Here is a 22,138-nt window from a genome sequence, read left to right on the forward strand (position 1 = left end):
ATTTCCCCTCCAGCTACAGTACCCCTGAGCAAGGTACTTACCCTAAATTGCTCCAGTAAACAATTACCCAGCCGTACAAATGGGTGAATAATTGTAGGTAGATTAACACTGTAAGTCTTTTTGGAAAAATGCACCAGCTAAATGAATGAAGGTAAATGTAAATACTACCAGCTGTCATGTGTTGCATACCTACTCCAAATTGAAATGAAAAATTACAGACATACACATGCCAAAGCGTAGAAGTCTCTGAAGCGGGCTTTTTGTTTGTGCAGCTGCTCCAGGGAATCTTCCAAGTTGCAGAGTGCTGTCAGTTGTCCTTCGCCTGCATCCTCGATCCACCCTCTCACCTGGCCACACACAAACCATACCAATCTGAACAACCCAGTAGAGTATCATATCCACATTAGGTTTTATACTTAATTCTGTATAGTGTGTTGCAAAGCCACAGACCAAGCTCCCTCATCTGAAAGCCTTTAGTAAATGACTGTAAACACCACAGTTGAACCCTTGGCTGCCAGTAGGGGCCCCTACCTCCGTGAAACGTTCTTCCAGGCTTGTGAAGTTCAGAATGAACTCCAGCTGCTTAGTAGACTTGTTGGACAGTGTCACCAGATGATGTAGTAGCTCATCCACCTGGTCATACAGTGCACTAACCATCTCAATGGCATCCCTGTGACACAAAAAAATATTCCCATATATAGTGAATTTTTGCTTTGCATTCTTTGAATACAACATATTTGTAAATTAAAGTTTCATTTTTTGTTTTGTAAAAAAAGGAAATATTTCATCATTTTATAAAGTATACATAGTGTAGGCATATACAACATGAACAGCTCACAAAAAACAATGTTGCATACAAATGCATGAAAAATCCCACTAGCTTCTTGAATGCCGTAAGATTTTTCTGCAAATAGAGTCGTGCACAGCTTTACCACACTGAGGTAATGTTTGGATCCATGAACACTGCTAATTAAGCAATTTCTCATGTTCCACACTCAAGACAAACTGCATGGAGCGTGTGCAAATCAGACATTTCAAAGTCATTTCAGGAGAAAAGCAGATTAGCTGAGAAAAACTGATGAGTTGGGACTCCTTCTATATGATAAGTCTCACCACCGCTTAAAAAGCCCTGTAATCACCATACTCCAGACTTGGTGTTGAATTCAGTTCTGAAAAACCAAATGACCTTGATATCAGCACTGGATGATAAACTACTGGCAAAAACCAAGGGCTTCCTGCTCTCGGAAAAGACTCATACTGAAGGCAGAGAACATTTTGCTGTCGTCTTCCGAGTTCTGTTGGTTATGAGCTTTATAACAAGTTTATTTTTTTGGAAATCTCAAATGAAATATTTAGCGTTTTATTTTTTTTTTTTTAATTATTAAAAGATTGAACAAAAATGAAGGATTAAATCCACAAAAACCAATGCAAATAAACACACGGCATACACATCTGTTTCAGTTAAAAGACACCACGCAGTTTTCCTTGCTTTCTATACATAGTAACAATCTTGCATGCCTCGGATGTTCCATTATCTATAAAGTATGTACTAGTTCCAGCCAAGCACCTTTCTGCTTCTCCACCACAAGCCAGTCTATTCTTGTTTAAAATAATCTACACACAAGATAGCTTAGTCAGTGTGAAGAACCAAGTCTCAACACATTTCTGTCCTCTCTCTGAAAAGCATGAAGTGCTCATCTTTGTTAAAAGACAAGAAGAAGATAAATGCTTTACTTTCTTACTATAGCACAGGCCAAGGAAGATGGTAAAGAAACTGCAAGGGGGTGCACAGCCTATCGTGATTCATACAAGCTTCCTGACAAATGGAGCGTGAAGTGCACAAAATGAGAATGTGATTGTCATTGTTGCGAGTATTGTCTTTTGTCACTTGCTAAAGCCCCAGATACACCGGTTGAACCAGCCATTGTATCTCTGCCACTACAGCATATTTCACAATTCAGTATATATGGATAGTAACAAACTAGGTTTGCTTAAGAATCGCATGTCTGCAACTATGTCTCTTTCTCCTAATGTAATGCACAAATTGTATTTTTGCTGAGATGTACGTTGCTTTGGAGAAAAGTGTCTGCTAAATGAAAAAATGTAAATGTAATGTATTTGAATTTCTTCACTGGGCGCCATCTCACAAAGTTGGCTGAGACACAAAGGAATTAAGTTTCATCTCTTTAATGGATAAAAAACCCTGAAAACCTTTTTTAGCATGACCGATCTGTGAACTGATAGCTGAGAGAGGAGAATGAAAGGATAAAACAAGGCCAAAATCCAGCTCTCCGACAAGCGTTTCACACACACAAATGTCTGAAACCGTTTGTCCCAAGTGGGGTCGCGATGAACCAGAGCCCAACCCAAAAAACAAGGCACAAGGCTGGAGGGGGAGAGGACACCCAGGACGGGTTGCCAGTTCATCACAAGGCACCCCAAGCAGGACTTGAACCCCAGACCCACCAGTGAGCAGGACCCAGCCAAACCTGCTGCACCCCTGCACCACCACGCCACTGCACCCCCCAACAAGTATTTCAATGTTTTGAATTTGAGACAATATAGCATAGACTTGTCTGAGTTCAATCACAAATGCCTCTGTAGAATTAATCCTTCATTTACCAAATATTTTTGGTATTTTTCAACCTTTTGGCTAAGATTACAGCGTAACAAAGGAATTAGACTGCACATTTGATGAGCAAAAATGCAATTGCATATAACCATTGGCCTTATGCATAAGAAAGAACTATGTGTTTTCATAAGGAGTTGAACCACTTATTCATTGTGAGGGACCTTGTTCTGTCAGGGAGTGCTGTATTGGTCAGTTTTGCACCATTGAAACTTTAAAAATGTTCAATTTGACCATTAATAACACAAGGAACAAGTATAAGTCTAAGATTATCTAAGCTTAAGAAACAAGTGAAATGGAATTTGAACAATCTGAATGAAAAAGCAACCATCCCAGTGTACCTATAGTCCTCGGTGAGGCTGACGCTGGACTCCTCTTTCCGGAGTCTTGACAACGCTGCACCGCCTTCCACCTGCAGTCGCAGCAGCCTGCTGTCTTCCAGGATGTTACGCATCTGGTCTCTGTAGCTGCAGAGCAACTCCTGGGCCTCCTGGAGAGACAAAGTACTGTGCCCTATTTGGCTCTTGGAACACCTTCAATGTCTTGAATACCGGTTGAGTAGCGCGAGATATTCCCTCACTATGACAGTGACTCAAGGCTTGGCCTTCATTGTGTCACATTTAAGCCAAAAACATTCTTGAAACTGAAATACTTTCACAAGTTTAACTAGTTCACACCAAGAATAAACATAGAAAATATGGCCTTTAGTACGCTGCCACATAAAATAACTCAAATATGCAGCGTAGGTGTGTCACTGTTCTGTAATTATGTAAATTACATGTTTAGATGTAACAGTACAAAGACACCATCTGAAGACATTTGTTTTAACCTCTTCCTCACTCAGCAAAATGTAATTAATTCAATCTGCTTTCAAAATTCTCAGATGAAAGCCAAAGAATTCAGCTCACACATTAACGGCACGGCTAACTCTTGCAAAACGAATGTCAGAATGAAGATGTCGGAATTGAAGTGAATGAGCACGGAAAGCAACAAAACTTTATTTCAACCTGATATTTATAACACACATAAACAAAATATCCACCGCTAGGTTCTTTGTCTCAAACAAATCTCAAACTTAGCTGTTTCCTCCAGCCTAAATGAGCACAGCACAGTCCTCATTGTGTCAGCAGGAAGCCGTGACATCCAGCTGAACACTTCAGTGTGCATCGGGCTGTGAAAGGACCCACAAGCCATTTATTTGCTCTCAGTCCACTCTTCAAATATTAGCACAGTGCATCCTTCCAGTAGGTAAAGGTTTGTGATAAGGGTCCGTATGGCTGAGAGAAATCCACATCTGACCGTTGAGCCAATTTCCCAGCTGACACACTTCAAAGTCTGTTTACCGACACCCTCAGCCACTCCATCATGGGAAACTGCAGTTATGAATTACAACAAGACACTCCTTGGAATCTCCTGTTAATCATCCATTCCCCGTGGATTTTGTCTAGAGTGCTTGTGTGCTCCTCCGTGACCCCCGCTGACAGGAAAGGTCGAGCAAATCACGGAAAAGATGTTTGAACAGAAAGTCATCATTCATCTCAATCCAATTGTGCATGTACACTTAAGTCATATTTCCCTCAAGTCTTGTTTTACCTAAATGCCAACTGCCACTTAGACCACAAAATTCTATCTTAAAATCTTCCTCATGGGATTTACTGCATTAAGAAACACTCTCAAGCACAGTGCACAAAATAAGACTCCATTTCCAGAGCGACAGCATAACCAAATACGTTTCATGTGGACACGGATGACCCTTTAATTTAAGTAAGCTCTTTGTAATGCATGTCTTTGACTCTGTATGGTGGGGAAATTTTTAGCAGTCTCCTCCCTTGTCACAATGAATACACTGCTGGGCTAAATCTGTTGTTAAGCGATTTATACAAGAGTGCTTCCGCTAGCTAAAGGCTCCTATGTTAGAATAAACTACCCACAAAGACCACAGCACAGCACTTGAAGGTGAGATGACAAAGTACCCAGGTTCAAGTGCGGCAAGAAAGTGGTCCAAACCTCACCTCAGCAGTGACTGGCAATGCAGTGCTCTCCAGCTTGGATATACTGCTCTTGAGGAGGCTGATGGCATCCTGACAGGTACGGGTTAGTTGTTCCAACCTCTGGGTCAATGGATTCCCAAAAGTAAAAATTAGGTAATTAAAAAGTCTAGTACAAACTACACAATTTTGTATGAAGGTATTTAAAGCTATTTGTTAGCAATTTTACATTGCAGAGAACAAAAAACACTGTTTATATTAAATAATTATCAAAATTAAAATGAAATAAAATTAAATAATATCAAAATTACAACATACTGTATATCATTGCAATAACTATGGTTCTGTATAAAGTTAATCAGTTCTGTGCTGGTAACACAGCCAAAGAAAGTTAAATGGCAAGTAACAAAATGAGACAAGAGTAACTCTTACCATCCGGAACCCAATCCAGCTGTTGTGGCAGAAAGGAAAGGTACCATCAAACTCAGCCGGCAGCTGGCTGGTGTCCACATATTTGTGAAGGGACTTGAGAGAAGTAAGGAGCTCAAACTGCAGTGCACAGTTTGATTTATGTGTGTTAGCATGGTGACAAACACTAACAAATTATTCTTTTTGGAATAAAAACATTTAAAAAATTATGGTTGAGAGCGCTGTCCTTACATAATGTTCGTATATAGTTGCAAAAACACTTCAGGCATTCAGTCAATGGCAAATTTTGCAAGACTAAATGAACTCCTATTAATGAATTGTAAGATTTTACATGCAAACTTGTAGATATTAAAGTAGAACATTTTATATACGCATGTTCCAAGCCCTTGTATCGATGTATTCAGCAGACACTAAGAAAAGTTAAAAATAAAGCAAAAAAAACTGTAGCTTGAAGTAAAACATCGGTTCCATCCTTTTCTACCAACCTCTACCCTTATTGCACTAGAAATATTCAAGCAAAATCATATGCTCTCTTTGTATAATAGCCCAGTATCCTCATTTGATGTGAAAGAAATGATATGTTTGGCTGATGAGCAAAGAGGAAGCACTCACTGATAGTTACCTGCATGGAAGTGGACTTCTCCGTGCGGAACGTGAGGTCTCTGTCAGCCAGGAGCAGAATGGTGTGGATACATCTGGGCACAGCCTCCTGTTGGGAGTGGCATAGCATCTCTTAATCTCTAAGCAAACCCTTCACTTCCTTTTAAACACCATCCTAGAAATAACATGTTCTCATATTATTGTTTGGTTTATTGCTTGATTTAACATCTGATGAGCAATCCAGCTCTTTCAAAGCAGTTTGCACAAAGAACTCCATGATAGGAGATGGTTCCTCAAGAGGTAGAGTCCTTGCTAGCATGTGCACTTAAATGGAGGGTGCTCTCCTTTCGTGAGATCACTGTTTTGTTTTATTAGTTTTATGGCAGGCCCTTCTAGCTTATGTTTGACTCTTTTGTTTGAAACTCTGTTAGAAACGATTTGATCAGGAACGCAGACCTGATGGAACCATGGTACAAAGGCATGTGTAATCAAACTCATTTCCTCCACCATAAGTGCCCCCATTAGGTCTGTCAGGAGCCCTATCTGTCCGGGAAGTGAAGGTTAGATGGGGCCCGGACTTAGAGATAAGTCTTCTCACAAAGGTACATACGAAAGAGTAAGGCCACATACCAAAGACAACTACTGACCAAAAATTGAGCAAAAAAAAGTGTTTTGAAAAACCCAACACATGTGGCAGTGATTTTGTAATAAAGAGCACAAGCGAAGGAAAGCCATTTTATCCGGGTGGTATTTGCCAAGAGGGTGTGCATTTTTTATTTGTCCTAAGTCTCAGCTTCTCATAAATCTCTCCTTGCACAGCAACTACAGAACACGCAAACAACAGCCACAATAAAACGAATGTTATGTCTACTTTCAAAGACGAACTGGACACACTAAAATTTAAAAAAACGCTACATTAGTGCCTTTCAAGCACCAACCCAAGTAATTTGTCAAGTCACTTCAGTTGTTTTACAGCCTTTAAATATGAGCAGCTTTCAGAAGGACTCAGTATAATAATAAATGGACAGATTTTTTAGCACAGAATAGTCTAAACCCAGGCTAAATAGTACAAAAGATAGACCCTGACAGGGAAGAAATATTATTGATTCTGCTTGTGTGTGAGTGACACAGAGAGAGTGTGTTTCACTGCTGTATGGATGAGTGACCCAGTGTAAGTAATGTATCTAGCAGTGTAAGTCACCTTGGTGAATAAGGTATGTGGGCTCATAACATTGCATAGAGTTCATTGGAAGTCGCTCTGGAGAAAATCATCTGCCAGGTGAATAAATCTAAATGTAAATGTAATGTGACTGTAGAATAAAAGTGGAAACAGACACAGACTTGGGCCCCTGCACAAAGTGGTACACTAGCGTTTAAAAAAAAAAAACAGAGGTGTCTTGTTAAAGAATAGAATAGAATTAATGAGCATGGAGGTTGTGACTTTGCTGTGATAAAAGAATGCAGCTCCACACAACTCAAGAGTGTGTCACCCTGAAAAGATTTGAAAGGGAACACCCTGGAGTCTGCAACAGACAATGATACGGAGAAGGCAAAACAAAATAAATAGAAAAGGCCTGTCTCAACGTGATCTCATCACCAAGCCTGTTGATGAAACAAGAAGAGCCAACCTTAGCAGAGGTGCTTTAAGGGAATGTAGTTCTTCTACTATGTACCTTCAGCACCCAAGTGTGCACTCTTGTAGTACCAGAAGAAAGCAGCTATGCCACACATTTCTTCATTGTGCATTTCTCTCTTAAGCAGCTTACACTCACCTACCCATTTAGAGAGGTGGGCAATTTTACTGGAGCAATACAAGGTAAGCACTGGCTCAGAAGGCACTACAGCTGAAGAGGGGATTTGAACCTGAAACCTTTAGGTACAAAGGCAGCACTGCTAACCACTAGACTATCACCTGCCCCTTAGAAAAGGAAAATTAAAGATCAGATGTCTTTAAGCTCTACAAAGAAACCAATACACAACACAAGGGTTTTTCTTTAGCTGGTGAAAAGTTTACAGATTTTCTTGGTTAATATTTTACTGGCTGGATCTCATCTCAGTTCTCATTAATCTGTAAGGACATTTTTTCAAGGTGAGTAACCTGTGCCAATGCTGCAGGATATGGAAGTAACACTGCACTACATTGAAATGCCAATCACAGCTGAACTGACTCACAGTTTATGAAGAAACAATGAATAAGGTGTAACACGGGGCAAACATGAGCTAAGCCTTGCAGGGTTCTAGGAAAACCCTACATGCTGATACCTGCGTACTGTACTTTTACAGAAACCAAAGTGACTAAAAGAGAGAATATGGATTTTTTTTACTCAAGAGCCCAACGTCTCTCTAATCAAATTAAATAAGTGCATCTAGGACACTACAGTTTCATCTTAAACTCCCTTAAACAAGATAATGTTTATCTCAAGTAAGTGTTCTACCCCATAGGGATGAGCCAAGGTCTTCACCCTGGGGCATTAGAGCTGAGCTTATATTCATTATAGGCAAAGGTCACACCATCTCCTCTGTCACTGTCAGCAGTGACCCTGGATCAGCGCGAAGGTTATCCAGATCCGGCTTTAAGGGAAGTAAATGCCCATTGCAGGCATCCATTACCAGAAGGTTTATCTAATTTCTAACTGAAATCACCACACAATAAAACAATTTGCTTTGGTGGCCCTGAGTGGTTTGTGTAAAGTTTTGCGCTTTCTGTTCTGCTCGTGTTTTGAGATCTATGGTTTTCTGCAAGGATGGAACACACTTCTCATTACACAGATCATTTTAAAACTATGTCTTTTACCCTTCTCCAAATACATATTTTTCATTCAGCTTGGATACATATGAAAGGTGATAGAAAAGGCAACATATCTATGACAAACTAAACTGAATTTTACCTTTGAAACACTGCTGTAGAGAAAACAGCACAGAATATCTCTAAGGCCTAGACCCAAGAGTGATTTACAGTGTATATTTAAAACCTCCCAGTACTTACTTGCTTTTCCCAGTTGCAAAGACCAGACGTGAGCTCTCAACTGTTCTAAGTTTTACAGTCTGCTGCACGGGCAGCACCTGCACCCCTCAGGTCTGAACCAGGTCTTTATACGAAACAAGTACACTGGCAGTGCAATACACACACAGCAAAAATGAGTCCTACTGGTTCCCACTCCAAACTGTGTACTACACTGGTTCCCTTTCATCAGGTGCCCGCAACTAGCCTAGTTACCCAAATGTGGCTGCATTGTTTGCAACACACTAACCATGACCGACAGAAAATGCTCATTCTTCAGGACAAAAGGTTATATAATCAGCCAAAAAGGGTTACATAATCAGCCATTTACCCAACCACAGCACTGCACTTTATTCCAGTATTTTTAGTTTGGTACTTAGTTATTGTGAACGGTACTGTCATAGTACATGTTGTGCATGTTGTCCTCTATGTCACACCGTGGTCCAGGAGAAACGTTGTTTCACTCGGGTGTATGTTCTGAACATATTGTGTAAGTGACAATAAAAATAACTTTGAAAAAAAGATGTAGCCATATTGCTCCATTAGTTGCATCTAGCACTAGGTTTTAAAGAAGATTTCACAGAAAATGCAGCATCCTAAAACTATGCACTTGTAAATCCATGTAATAAATAGCATAAAATTTAAAAGATAGGATTTTATCATTTTTTTTATGAGAAAAAAGAATACATTTGTGATTTTTATTTCATACATGGGGATTCATTCTGCGAAATTTTCATTGACTGGCTGAAGTTCTTCAGACATTCTCTATATAACTGTGGCATGGGATTTCAGATGGCGTACTTTTTCACTTACCGGTCTCAAGATGGATGAATGAATGAATGAATGAATGAATGAACAGACAGACAGACGGATGGATGGATGAAATATTCTGCTCAGATTAGCACTGTTATGGTTGTAACAGGGCTGCAGTTACTGGCAGAAAAGCAGCTGCTGACCTGTTCTCTCACCTGTACGATATGAAATGCTTTGAAGAGTGCAGGGACAGGAGAACATCGGCGGGAATCCACCAGAACAGTCAAACCCAGCGCTTGCACTTCTTTCCTGTTTTGGAATGCCAAATGACAAACGCTGCCTTCAAAACCACTGGAAGAGTTCTTTCAAAGCAGCACATGACTGAGGAAATCTTTGAACATGGAGTGATGATTCTTGCTGTCCAGCAGTTCTTACGAGTAATTACCTTCTACAAACTGTACTGAATAGGGATCATTCGGAAAGACTTTTTATCTGAAATTAATATCAAAATATTCTTACAGATTTCTCTTTATCCTTATGAATATATGTTGCAGGGAAATTTTCACATTATGTTTGTAGATTCAGACAATGGGTAACTTACAACAATGATGGATCATAACACTGTACAAAACTGAATACATGTAGATTACCTTATTATGTTGTAGAAGTAAATAAGGATGCGTACAAGTTCACTGCTGTTGCAGTTCGGGTTCAACCACGCTGTATTCCTTGTCATCACGATTACTAGGGCTCGTCCATATTTGTCTCTTGTCCCTTTGTTGAAACACAAGGCAAAATATTAGGAAGGAAGACATTAAAGAACCCAGTTTAAATAGTTTAATCACCTTCAGTGCTACACTGCAAAGCAGATGCAAACAATGAGTGAACGCATTACCGGAAGCCATTACTCACTGCTGCAAGAAGCTCTTTATCAGAATTTCTCAAATGAAGTTCATATTGTCTTCTGTAAAGGGAAGCCTACTTACCTGGCAGACAGAGCACGCCGGAGTTCAGCACATCACCACTGATATTGTGTGCCTCTGCAAGGGCAGGCTGAGTCTCAGAGGAGGCTGGCTGAGGGAGGAGGGAGCCCTGAGGCTTCCCCATTAGAGCTTCCTCATTTTTGCCCACGTAACCATCCTCCCCACATCCTGCCAGGAGATGCTCATTACCCTTGTGCCACGACCCTGCCAAACCCCAAGGAGAGCACAGGGGAATGAGGCATGATTCACACTGAACCCAATGTGCGCAGACAAACACTGATACAAACCGAGGAGCAGCTCCAAGCCTGTGGAATTTATGGGCTGGGCTGTCTACCGAGAAGCTGTTCCATCGCTTCAGCACCAAAATTTCCTCTGCCTCGGGCAGAAGAAGTTGAGCAAGTCATTACAATTGTGAGTGGGGCTGTAACGGCTCTTGCTCCTCACTAATGGAAATAACTGATGTACAGGTGAAGCAGTACATAAAGGAAGCCAACAGAGGAGGACCTTTCTGCATCCTGTCTCCTTTTACTGGGTCTGCCTTGTTTATGTTGGCAGTTGCTCTCCGTCACTCTACTGACCTCCAAGATTCACAGAGAAATTAATATATCTGATCAAAGGACTCATACACCAGCCCACTTTCAAGGAGGAATATTTGCCTGTTTTCTGTCCAAATACCAGACTAGACACAAGCACACACCATAGATTTATTTGAACTCTTCATTAGAGTGACGTGAACTGACCCGGACTCATTCGCTGGATTCAGCTGCGACACGGATGGAGAGATAATGCCCATGGTGCTATAATGGGCGTTGCAGCTCGACTCTCAAGCAAAACACTCACGCAGGGTTATAAAAACATGGGCTGAACTGCAAGCATGACAGTTTCTGGAAAATGGGGCTACCTAGTGTCGTATCATAAAACACAAGTGAAATAATACCTCTGTATGAGATAAAAACAGTACAAATTAAAAATATGTGTGCTAAAAATCTACTGAAGAACATTGTTCAGAACCTCTGTATTCTATGCTTGTCACTTTCAGGACCTAAAAGTGGCCCCAGTCAAAGCATTTGTTGTATTTGAGCAAATGACAAAAAGATCCACTGTTGTCACAGCATCAGCATAGTATCATAGTGTTTTACTTTGTGTTCCAGCCTAACATTAGTTACTCACTGGTGTGCTCGTGTCCTCCATGGTCCTGTCCCTCCCAGAAAAAAACCACTTTCTGAAAGTCCGAACGCCACCCAATCGATCTTCACGCCTCGCTGAATGCCGAACATATTGCGTTACACCAATGACACACGCCTGCCTCCACCTTAGGAGGCATGCACACCGCCTACACCTCACTGCAATCCACGGAAGTCCACCAAAATAGCACATTCCACGTGATTAGCAAGGTGCCTTCACACACCAGACTGGAATGGTCGTCAGCATTCCTGACACTATGAATCCAGTTATACAAATCAAAGGAAGACCATAAACTGCACACTATTTTTCCTACATATCTGCACTCTGTGTTTCTTATGGTTAAAGTATTTTCACTGTGTTTTCAACACAGAAATCCTGGTTCCTTTCTGTGGCGTACCATCCCTAGATTAGCGAAACAGGTCTACACTAGGGGAGCACAGTTCCGTTGCGATACAAGCATAAAGCTCAGTGCATTAATCACTCCAACAACAAGGGGAAAAAATGTCACGAAAGCGATGCATTTCGCTTGAGTAAGGTGGAGAGCTGTCAACAATCACGGCACAAAGGCATCAGAACAGGACGCTGAGTCACCGTACTGTAAACACGTCCTTCAAACACCCAAGATTAATGAGTTGTATAACGCTACCGAATATGCTGAAGAGATTAATTCAGAAGATGTTAGAGAGAAAACAGGAAGCTGTGAGAGGATAGTTTTCCAACAAACGAAAAAAAAAATCTGAAAACTGAATATGAAAGGTTTTCTTTTTGTGAGCCTTGAATGGCTTGCGGTTATATTTATCGAAGTGCTACAGGTGAAGCACCACTAAGAGCATATAATCAGGGATAATTGTGCATTTTGTATGCACAAGCTGAAAGAAAGTAAAAGGTAAGGCTTTTGTTCAACAAGAACACAGTAAAGGCTTGTATATTGTGGTCATGAACGTCCACGATCTGCTAAAGTCAACGGAGCAGGGGAAAACAGGGTCAGTGTCAGCATGGGAGGTTTCACATGATCTTCAGAGATTGAGAGGCTGTGAAAAACAAGGTCAAGAGTCATGAAGAGGAACTTATGCTGTTACATACCATTTGCTTGCGAGGAAATACAGGGCAGCAGTGTTTGCTTACGTAAATGCCGAGAAAGAAAAAGTAGTTTAGTCGGCGTGAACTTTGGTGAGAGAGGGAGGGAAATCTGGGAGGGAGGAAAATCTGTAAATGCATATAAGGCTTACCTTTTACAAGGAATTCGGGGGATGATCTCGACCCCTCATCTGTGAGATCCTCTGAGTCCTTGGCCAGCTCCTCTAGCCTCTGCGCCTGCACCTGACCCATGAACCCATCCTCCAGTCTCTTCTCCCCCACTCCAGCAGCAGAAGGAGTGGTGTCTGTGTCTTCTGATGGTCCACAGACCTCCACCTGTTTGTTCTGTATGTGTTGCCCACCACAGCCACTCCTGCTCTTGAAAGGGGAGGAGTCACATGCACCTGCAGACTGGGTCTCAGGAGCAATTACTCTGCTTTCGGTGGTGCTCCCCTCATCGCTGTTGTCGCCAGACTGTCTGCTCGCGCTCAGACCTGTACTGTCAGTGCAAGCCTTAGTGCAAGCCTCCCTGTAGCACCCGCCCTCTCCCTCTCGCACTCTTCTTGTCTCACCTGTTCCAGCTCTCCAGGTGCTGCCCCCTTCTGCAGCCTGACCCGGGACTTCTACTGTACCAGACGTCTCTGAGTCAGAGTCCACTGTGAGCAGCGAAGCCTCTGTCTCCATGCACTGCCATTCTGTATGACATGTCTCCACACCTGCTGGTCCTTCCTCAGCCCCCACGGAACTTGTAACCTGACACTGACCTTGGCCCAAACACTCAGCGTAGGGGTCATTCATACAGGGGGAGCACCCTTCCGCTCCAGTAACACTGCTTTTAAGATGATCACAGCTCGCCCTCCCAGAAGCCAGAAAAACATCTACACCTTTCAGTGGATTGTCCTCCGTCTGTGGGAGGGCTTGCTTTTCTCCACACGAGACCAGAGCACAAAAGGACTCAATATGACCGTGACCCCCAGTGGCCCCAGCCTGGGTGCTTGCTTCCTGGTCAGAGTTTCCCCAGGCAGGAACAGGCTTTAAAATCATCACCTCCCTGACAGCAGTGTCATTCAGGCCGTGGGCCAGTTCAGCTCCACCCCTATCTACTGCTGTGGCTTCTTCGCATTCCATAATAGCTGTTAAACTAGCCTTGTGACTCAAGAGGGATACTTTTGAGTGTGCTGGATCTCCAGGAGAGTCTGACTGCCAGCTGTGAACCGTGGCTTGACTGAGCAAATAAACAGATGCAGGAGCAGCACAAGATGATCTTTCAGATACAGAAGCATCTGTGGGTTTTTCTAGAAATAAACTGTCCACCACACCGAAATCAGAGTTCTGTAGTGTAAGAGCTTCACTTGTTGTATTTGTCACAGAGACAGTTGTATTTATTGGGGAGCAGAAGGGTTTTGAAGGACTGCTGTTTTGGTTCTCTTTATCAGATTTTGTACAATCCATAGTTGGAGTGCAAGTGCTACTTTTCAGATGGCCTTCTGTGGTTTTGGACAGATCTTCCTCGCTAGTTCTTGGTTTGGTTTTTTTGTTGCAGTTCAAGCTAATGGACTGAGTCAGCGATCCTTTATATGGGGAAAATCGGGGCAGGGTGATGTCATCCCCGACTGCATGCTCACCCTCATTGCTCAAATTGTCCATCACGTGACTCAAACTATCCTTCACATGGTCCAAGTTGTCCATGACATGGTCCAAGGTATCTGCCATATGGTCTGGTTCCACCGGTCTGCTGACTGGAAGGTACTCCTGGTTTGTCCAGTCACCTTCTTGTTGGAAGTCTTTAGTGCTGCTCAGAGGACCAGTGTCACTTCCAGTTCCGTTGTCCACGGCACCACCAGTTGGAGTCTCATCCCTGATCATTTTCATCTTGCTAACAATCTCAGGGCAGACCAGTGTTTCCCAAGGCATGTAGAATGCCTCTCTATCCTTGGACAACAGGTAGGTGTCCAAGGTTGTTCCCTTTCGCTCCCTGTTAAAGGAGCCCAGGCATGCCATCGCAGAAAAAGACGATTGAAGCTACTCCCAGGACTTGCACATCCAAACACCGGAGCATGATGCATGGAGGATGTCCCTGCATGGAAGCACACAAGGCCCCAGAGGGTGCTGCTGAATGACAGGCTTCTCATGGACACTCAGTGGTCATCCTTCAGAACAACATTCAGGGCAGGATAACTGCAGAGAAGGAAGAGGAGTAAATGGCATGATGTCATAGGACAGACAGTACAATGGAGACATCAGCTATATCAAAGTGAAGAGTTTCAATACATGGACAGGTAACCTAAAAGTTGTTGTTGTACCTCTGTGAAAGGTGCTCACCCTGAAGTGCTCCAGGAAAAATACCAAACTGTGCAAATGGGTCAAACAGTGCAAGTCCCTTTCGATAAAGCAGCATTCACTCATTCACTGTTAGTAACCACTTGTCCAAGTCAGGATTACAGAGGTCCACAGCCTATCCCAGAAGCACAGGGTAGGAAGCTAAGGAGTGCACACTCTGAACAGGATGCTAGTCCATTGCACAAAAAAGCAGCAAATTAAGAGTAGTCATACACAAATTAACCAAAAAGAAAAGGAAAAGCTGACTGCTGCTATGTTAATCCAATTGCATTTTTTCCTCAAATGAAAAATTGTGAGTTTACAATACATTTTCTGAAGTATATATAAATAGCTTATTAATGTGGAATTTTGGAAGATTCCGCACATAAAGATTCACCGAGTACTCATTTGTATCTGTTTATTCATTGGTTATTTATATTCACTTGTCCAGTGCAGGGTTGCCTTAGAACAGAGCCTATCCCAGAAGCACAAGGCACTAGCCTCGACAGCATACACCCTGGATGGGAAGCCTGTCCAATGCATGGGTAGCCACACACATTCACTCATCAACTGACACACTGCAGGCAACTGACAATCACAAGTTCATCTGAAACATGTCTTTGGACCAATGTTTACTCTAATTTCTAAGAGGCTCTATGTACAAAAAAGTTGTTATGCAAGAGTTTTTAGTCATAGCTAAATTCTGAACCATAATTGCAAAGTTAAACAATCTCACATGACATCAGTTGGCCACGCTGTTCATGGATAACATGCAACGCAAGCACTGATATTCTTGTTCCAGTGCATGATTCCACTATATTTATCCAAGGAGATGAGGCAAAGGGCCTTTCCTTGCAAATTTTCTGTTTGCCCTTGTTTGCGGTTCCTACTTTTCCATGAACTCCCTTGCTGCAGTGTTTCCAGTCTGCGCAGAAGCTCCTTGACCTCTTGAAGCCCCTAGGCTATAACCTCACATGTATGCACAGTATGTAGACAAACTGGGCTCTGAGGTCCTTATCATACACCACGTGTTAATTGTGGCAAACACTAAAGTACATGTGAAACCAGTATATTTCCCTTTTTACAGGTCTATGAATTCTCGCCAGCATTCCTAAGTTCATTCAATACACATAGCTACATGACTAGCATATCATATTAACATTGAACTGAGCCGACTGAAAAGCTGGGCTTTACTCAAAAGATTTATAAAGCATGATATTAGTCATTAGTGTTCAGAAAGTTGTTACATTCACCTTTCTATCTATTATAATCTTCTTTGTCATTAATTTAGCAAAGCAAAACTGAAGAGCAATATACCTAAGGGATTGCATGCTGAAAGCCGGGTCAAGGGAGCAGTGTCCATGTTTTTGCCACCTAAATAAACTCATGTAATCTACTGAAGCTCCGAGGCCTGGGAATATGTATTGGGTGACAGTGCTGTCAATGCAGGAGGCCCACTCTGAGCAGATGGGGTGTCATCAGTGGCTTTCACTGCCCCTCAGAGAAAAGACGATTAATGACAGTGTCACACACCATGAAAACCTAAGAAGCCTTTGATGTTGTCCTTTGACAACCTACCTGGAGGTCCATTGAAACTATTATTCTATTATGTTTTGTGGCATTGGGAAAAAAAATGGCTTGGCTTGGAATATAAAGTTAGGGTATGCTAACTACCGTATAAAACTCCTGAGAAAATTTTTCAGAGAACTATTACCTTCGTGTTAATGAGAAAACGAAGACAGCGATGGAGGAAGGGTTTTAGGGTGCTAACACTGTGGGCCTACTTCTCAAATAACCAAAACAAAGGCTAGGCGATTACATCCCGGCCTTCTTTCACTCCTGCTTTGTTTGCCTTGTTGTAGCACCAGTATGACGAATGTTGGAGGCTTTCGGCTGCAGGGGGATGGGGAGGGTATGGATACTAACATAGCTACCCTCACTGAGCACACTGGAAAATGGGATTACCTGGCACCAGATAGCACTTTACATGCTGCATCCTCATACTGGTCCATTCATGCAGCATTACATTTATACATTTAGCTGACACTTTTCTCCAAAGTGACTTACAATGTTAAGGTTACAATTATTTTACTGGAGCAGTTTAGGGTGGGTACCATGTTTAAGGGTACTACAGTTGGAGGTGGGGATGAAACCTGCAACCTTTGGATCCAAAGGCAGCAGCACTAACCACTACACTACCAGCTGTCCACCACCACCAGCAAAGGCCAGAATCAGGCATACAGCAGCCCTGGCTCCTGGAGGAACCAAGACTCATCAGCCATCTCATCATCACAGGGCCTCATGTTACTAGAGAGGCAAAGACTGTCTCAGCAGTCTACAACCACAAGCACAATTATGAGGGACAATATATATCGTACAAAATTGCTCAGACATGAAAAATTGTCCACAATTGTCCAAAGAGGGGTGACATGTGGAATAATCATAGTTGTAATACTGCAGTGACAACACAGGTAAAATATTCAATACAATCAGCAACATAAAAAATTCTGCCAACACACACACACACACACACACACACACACATTTTCAGAACCGCTCGTCCCATACGGGGTCACGGGGAACTGGAGCCTAACCCGGTAACACAGGGCGTAAGGCCGGAGGGGGAGGGGACACACCCAGGACGGGACGCCAGTCCGTCGCAAGGCACCCCAAGCGGGACTTGAACCCCAGACCCACCGGAGAGCAGGACCGTGGTCCAACCCACTGCACCACCGCACCCCCTCTTCTGCCAACACTTGGTGATTAAATCAAAAGAAAATAAAACCATAATTTGACTGTAAGCTAACCGTAATTTGACTGGTAGCATTTTGCTTCTAAAGTTTCTTGCATCACAGGTGTCATGAAATCCGATTCATGCAGGACAACAGAAACACACGCTCACCAAAGGTATTACCAAAGACTAAAGTCACAAAGAGAGGTTGTCACTTAGTGGGCATATCCTTAGACTGAGTGTCAGAGGTTACGTTCTGTGTTAAAAAAAAGCTTTCCCATGGGACTTGTAGAACCCCATAACAGGTTCAGCTGTCCACAGAGACCCAGAAGAGGCTTCCCGTTTTAGTAGTCGATTGTCCTGCTTCAGCATGAATCATAGTTCACAGCAGGTAGGCTGAAAATTTTATACTCAAATTATTCTAATGCTGCTATATTATGTGAAATAATTCAAATTTGTATTTTAAAGTACACTGCCATGTATCACAAACAGTTGTTGCAAGATTTTCAAGATGTAAAGCTTTTCCGGTTTTGAAAATTTATTTTATTGCATTCTCTGCACCGTTTTCTTTTCTAAAATTTCTGTCTGTCGAAGAGCAAAAGCCACCCAAATTCCTATATCCAGCCTTTAGCTTACAGTAAACCACGGTCAGACAGAACAGAAATAGCGTAGGAGTGCGGGACCACCCTAACTCAGCCTCCGGAGCATTTACAGTTCATGTCCTGTGCTCCTGAGTGTCATCGATCTCTATAGCAAGATGATGAAAACTGCACATATTTATGAGATGAGTTGGTCAACAAGTGTTATTTGCTGCAGTCTCCCACATGCAAAATTTTTACAAAATGTTATCAGCAAATCTGCTTTATTATACTGTGTTACAAGGCTCTGCAGAGCCCCACACTCTGCTCCAGAGCGCTCCCCTTCGCTAAGATGCGTCTGGCCCCGCCCGTGACCTGTGGCTGGCGACACACTCCGGTGAAGCCATTCTGCTCAGGGATCTTCCTTCCTCCATGTCCTCCCTGACTATACAATGAATGACCAGAAAGAGCTGTCTCTGAGCAACTGCTGTTAAATTCTGAAGTAAAACTCTGCATGAGGGGTTAAGTACAAGAATACACTTCTCATTGTCACGATAACCTGCTTAAAGGGGACTCTGAGCACAGGAAATACAGCGATTTGAATTCTCACAGTACGGTCATCCCCAGGACGCATCCGTTCGGTTTATGAGAATTCCACTTTGCGAGGAGTTTCATTTCACACCCCTACTTTGGCTTGCGAGGGATTTCTTCAGTCAGCCTGGAAAATGAACTACAGTGTGATGGTTTTAATTTTAATATGCAAGAAGGTCTATATCTCTCTTCATTACTGGGGAAATACTTGTGTAAATAAGTGTTGATGCACACTTGTTCATGGTGTTGCACTGTTCACTGCGTATACTTTAGTGGTAGAAAGGGTTTTTGTTGCTTCTGTAGCTTGAGCTGAACTCTTCATTTTCGCCATCAACGGCCATCGCCGCAATACGTACGAATGAGCACGGATAAACATTCATACAGTCGTAGGCAGTAAATAATGAAGGGAAGCTGTCTTATGCTGTGTTTGCTTTTCATGTTATGAAACTTATCATAACTCGTGCTAACCGTTGAAGTAATTGAAGTAATCGGTTTTAATTGGAGTTGGTGAGATTTCAGCATAAATCAGAATCGAAAGCCATAACCCTAACCCTCACCGAGGGATTTTCTGGAAGGCATTACCTTCATAGTCGAGGAAGGCTGTATAGACATTTTGTAAACAACATTCATCTATACTTCCACCAGCAGCTGGGAGAAATTAACTTGAATCATGTCGCATTTTTCAGTAAGTCTGACTGCGATTGTCTGACTTCTTGTAGATCTCGCAAAAGTTTCCTGCCATAATAGATTTTAATCAGTCCATTTTGCGTGAAAAGCTTGGAAAATCTAAAGAAACATGGTCAGAATCTCACAAGAGGGTACAACACCCTCCTTCTCATGTGACAGCAGAGGAGATTCCAGGGTACTGATGAGCGCAGGCTGTCGAAAGGCAGCAGTAAGGAAGCCACACTTGAAGACAGTGAACGGTAATGTGTTTTGAGAGCTTCTTCTTGTCCTATGGGACTGATAAAGAAACTCATCGCTCTGTGGAGGTTAGAACAAGACCTGCAGAGAAGCGGTGCTCTCAGATACGGGTAGAAAGGTCAATGAGACGGGTACTTTCCTAAGGCAAATGTTGACACTTAAGGGGGGGAGAGCGATGGGACTGAATTCAAAGTAGAATTCTACTGAGCAAAGTCAGTTGTTCACCATGTTCTTTAGAAAACTACTGGCATTCTTTTGCTGAGCTACTTACTGCTTGTATCCAATATATGTCTGGTTCTCTGATAATGCAAGGACAAGAGACCCATACTAGAATTACAATAGTTTTTTCACTCCAGGATTACCACAGTTCTCAGCACCCTGTGGGTACAACTCTGATTTACCGCCTTCTTCTCCCCTCCTCCTCCACAATAAGGTAAACATTTGAAAACTATGACAGCCCACCAACAACACTCACACTGCAGCTCAACTTACTAATTCCTGTTGGCAGCACTCTGTCTTGTTCCCGGGAGAAGTTTTTCCATCTTTTTCCATTGTTCTCCTGTCTTCCAACCAGATACATCATCTAAAAGTACAGGTCTGCAGCTCACACAACATACCCGGTGTTCACACTGCAGTAACACTCCACAGACAGACGAACCCCTTCTCGCCCCCCCGTCCCTATACAAAATTCCCTCCCTCAGGCCACACCGACTGTTAGGGCTCCACCTGGGGGTTTCAGACAACCCACACCAAGGGAGCTAAATCAATACCCTGCTGAAAACAGCATTTCAAACAGGTAGAAAACGTCAGTCTAGCGAATCGCAATACAGTGCTGGCTTTTTGGTGGGACCAATTTAAAATCAGAGTTTAATAAAAAGGACTCATTTAAAACAGATCTTCCACAGGGTTAAACTTGTCATTATAATAGTGATATTGTAGTATGTTCCAGGGGGGTGCGGTGGCGCAGTGGGTTTGACCGGGTCCTGCTCTCCGGTGGGTCTGGGGTTTGAGTCCTGTTTGGGGTGCCTTGTGACGGACTGGCGTCCCATGCTGGGTGTGTCCCCTCCACCTCCAGCCTTACGCCCTGTGCTGCCAGGTTAGACTCTGGCTCCCCACGACCCCGCACGGGACAAGCGGTTTCAGATGATGTGTGTGTGTAGTATGTTTTAAAATATGCTTTATTATTACTTCTTTTTTTCATTTTTCCCGTAAGTGCTGTGTCTACAAAATGAATTTCTCCAGAACTTGCAGCATTCAGGCTTGCTGCCTAGGTGTCAGCCCAGTTAAAGGCAAGAGGCCAGCAGAGAGACCAGCAGAGAGACCAGCTACTACGCAAGCTCAAATGAAAGGTCACAGCTGTGCCTGTCTCCAGCCAACTGCAGGACAGCCTTGCTTTTGATCGCTGTACCATTAAACTCCATCTCTGCATGCTTGCTTCATCCACTGTGGAATACGGATGATGCCTTGTCATGAGGGGGTTTCTGTCCCTCTCATTAAAACCTAGCACTTGCCGTACAACTTAAGCCCAGAAACACACCTGCAGGGTTTATGAAAATAGGGTGGGTCTCTGTAGATGAATACTGTTCCACTTAAAAATACATTACATCAGTATTGGTAAGCATTCCTCATGATTTAAATATTAGACAAATCAGTATTGGATAACACATTTCCTTGGACTTTCTCAATGCTCCTTTTTCTTTCCAAATGTTCTGTCCAAAGCACAATGCTTTGGAACTAAAATATCTTGAGTCCCAAACTGTTTCCTGTCCCAGTGGCCTTTGGCTGACAACCACCTTGGTGCTCATGAATGAATGACTTCAAATGCTTAATGGATCTTTAAATATTCATTGATACTCTGCACTAGGGACTCTCCCCACAATGTTATATGCACACATCATCAGCATCAGTCTGCGATCACGTTTCTCAGATAATTTGGAGTGAAATGTTTTTTTTTTTTCTTGATTCAGTGGAAGAGTGTGTTATTGGTTTGGGTGTGGAAAAACCCGTTTCAGAGGAAGTCACTCTTCCCACTCAGAGAAATCCCTGATGGGAGCATCCTCGTGTGAAATGTCCAAAAGTTTAGCTCAAGTAGGACAAATTTTCTGTAAAAATTGGGCTACGCTGGGCTACATAATACAATATGTATGTATAAAGCAGGTAAACACTGAATTCGTATATCTTGCTAAGAAAAAATTTAGGCCACAATACTCTTGTTTTTGCTGTGATACGTGTTGTTTGTTGTTGCTGTAGCAGAACAGTTTTCAGATGAGAGTTTTCATCCCTGGAGGGAAGAAATTTAGGCCCCAGTGCTGCCTGGTTTTGTCGGATATATTCTTGTGTCAGTCATCAC

General features: G+C 42.6%; 1 protein-coding gene across 2 annotated transcripts in view; it reads right to left on the reverse strand.

Moving 5' to 3' along the window:
• The window catches only part of LOC108926341 (pleckstrin homology domain-containing family G member 4B-like), a 43,797-nt gene that overhangs the window by 14,659 nt on the left and 7,000 nt on the right, over window positions 1–22,138 (reverse strand). The window contains exons 1-11 of one of the 2 annotated variants that reach the window (XM_018739003.2): window positions 20,281–20,421; window positions 12,798–14,823; window positions 10,387–10,587; window positions 10,051–10,174; window positions 9,616–9,709; window positions 5,669–5,755; window positions 5,050–5,166; window positions 4,642–4,740; window positions 2,971–3,119; window positions 532–670; window positions 225–347 (exon numbers count right to left, since the gene is read on the reverse strand). In XM_018739003.2, coding sequence (XP_018594519.1) covers window positions 225–347; window positions 532–670; window positions 2,971–3,119; window positions 4,642–4,740; window positions 5,050–5,166; window positions 5,669–5,755; window positions 9,616–9,709; window positions 10,051–10,174; window positions 10,387–10,587; window positions 12,798–14,646 — 2,982 coding nt within the window. In that variant the 5' untranslated portion in view covers window positions 14,647–14,823; window positions 20,281–20,421. Of the gene's footprint in view, window positions 1–224; window positions 348–531; window positions 671–2,970; window positions 3,120–4,641; window positions 4,741–5,049; window positions 5,167–5,668; window positions 5,756–9,615; window positions 9,710–10,050; window positions 10,175–10,386; window positions 10,588–12,797; window positions 14,824–20,280; window positions 20,422–22,138 lie in introns of those variants that run through there. The other variant, XM_018739002.2, reaches the window with a different exon arrangement.

Source organism: Scleropages formosus, chromosome 7 (assembly GCF_900964775.1).
Source record: "Scleropages formosus chromosome 7, fSclFor1.1, whole genome shotgun sequence".
Taxonomy (NCBI): domain Eukaryota; kingdom Metazoa; phylum Chordata; class Actinopteri; order Osteoglossiformes; family Osteoglossidae; genus Scleropages; species Scleropages formosus.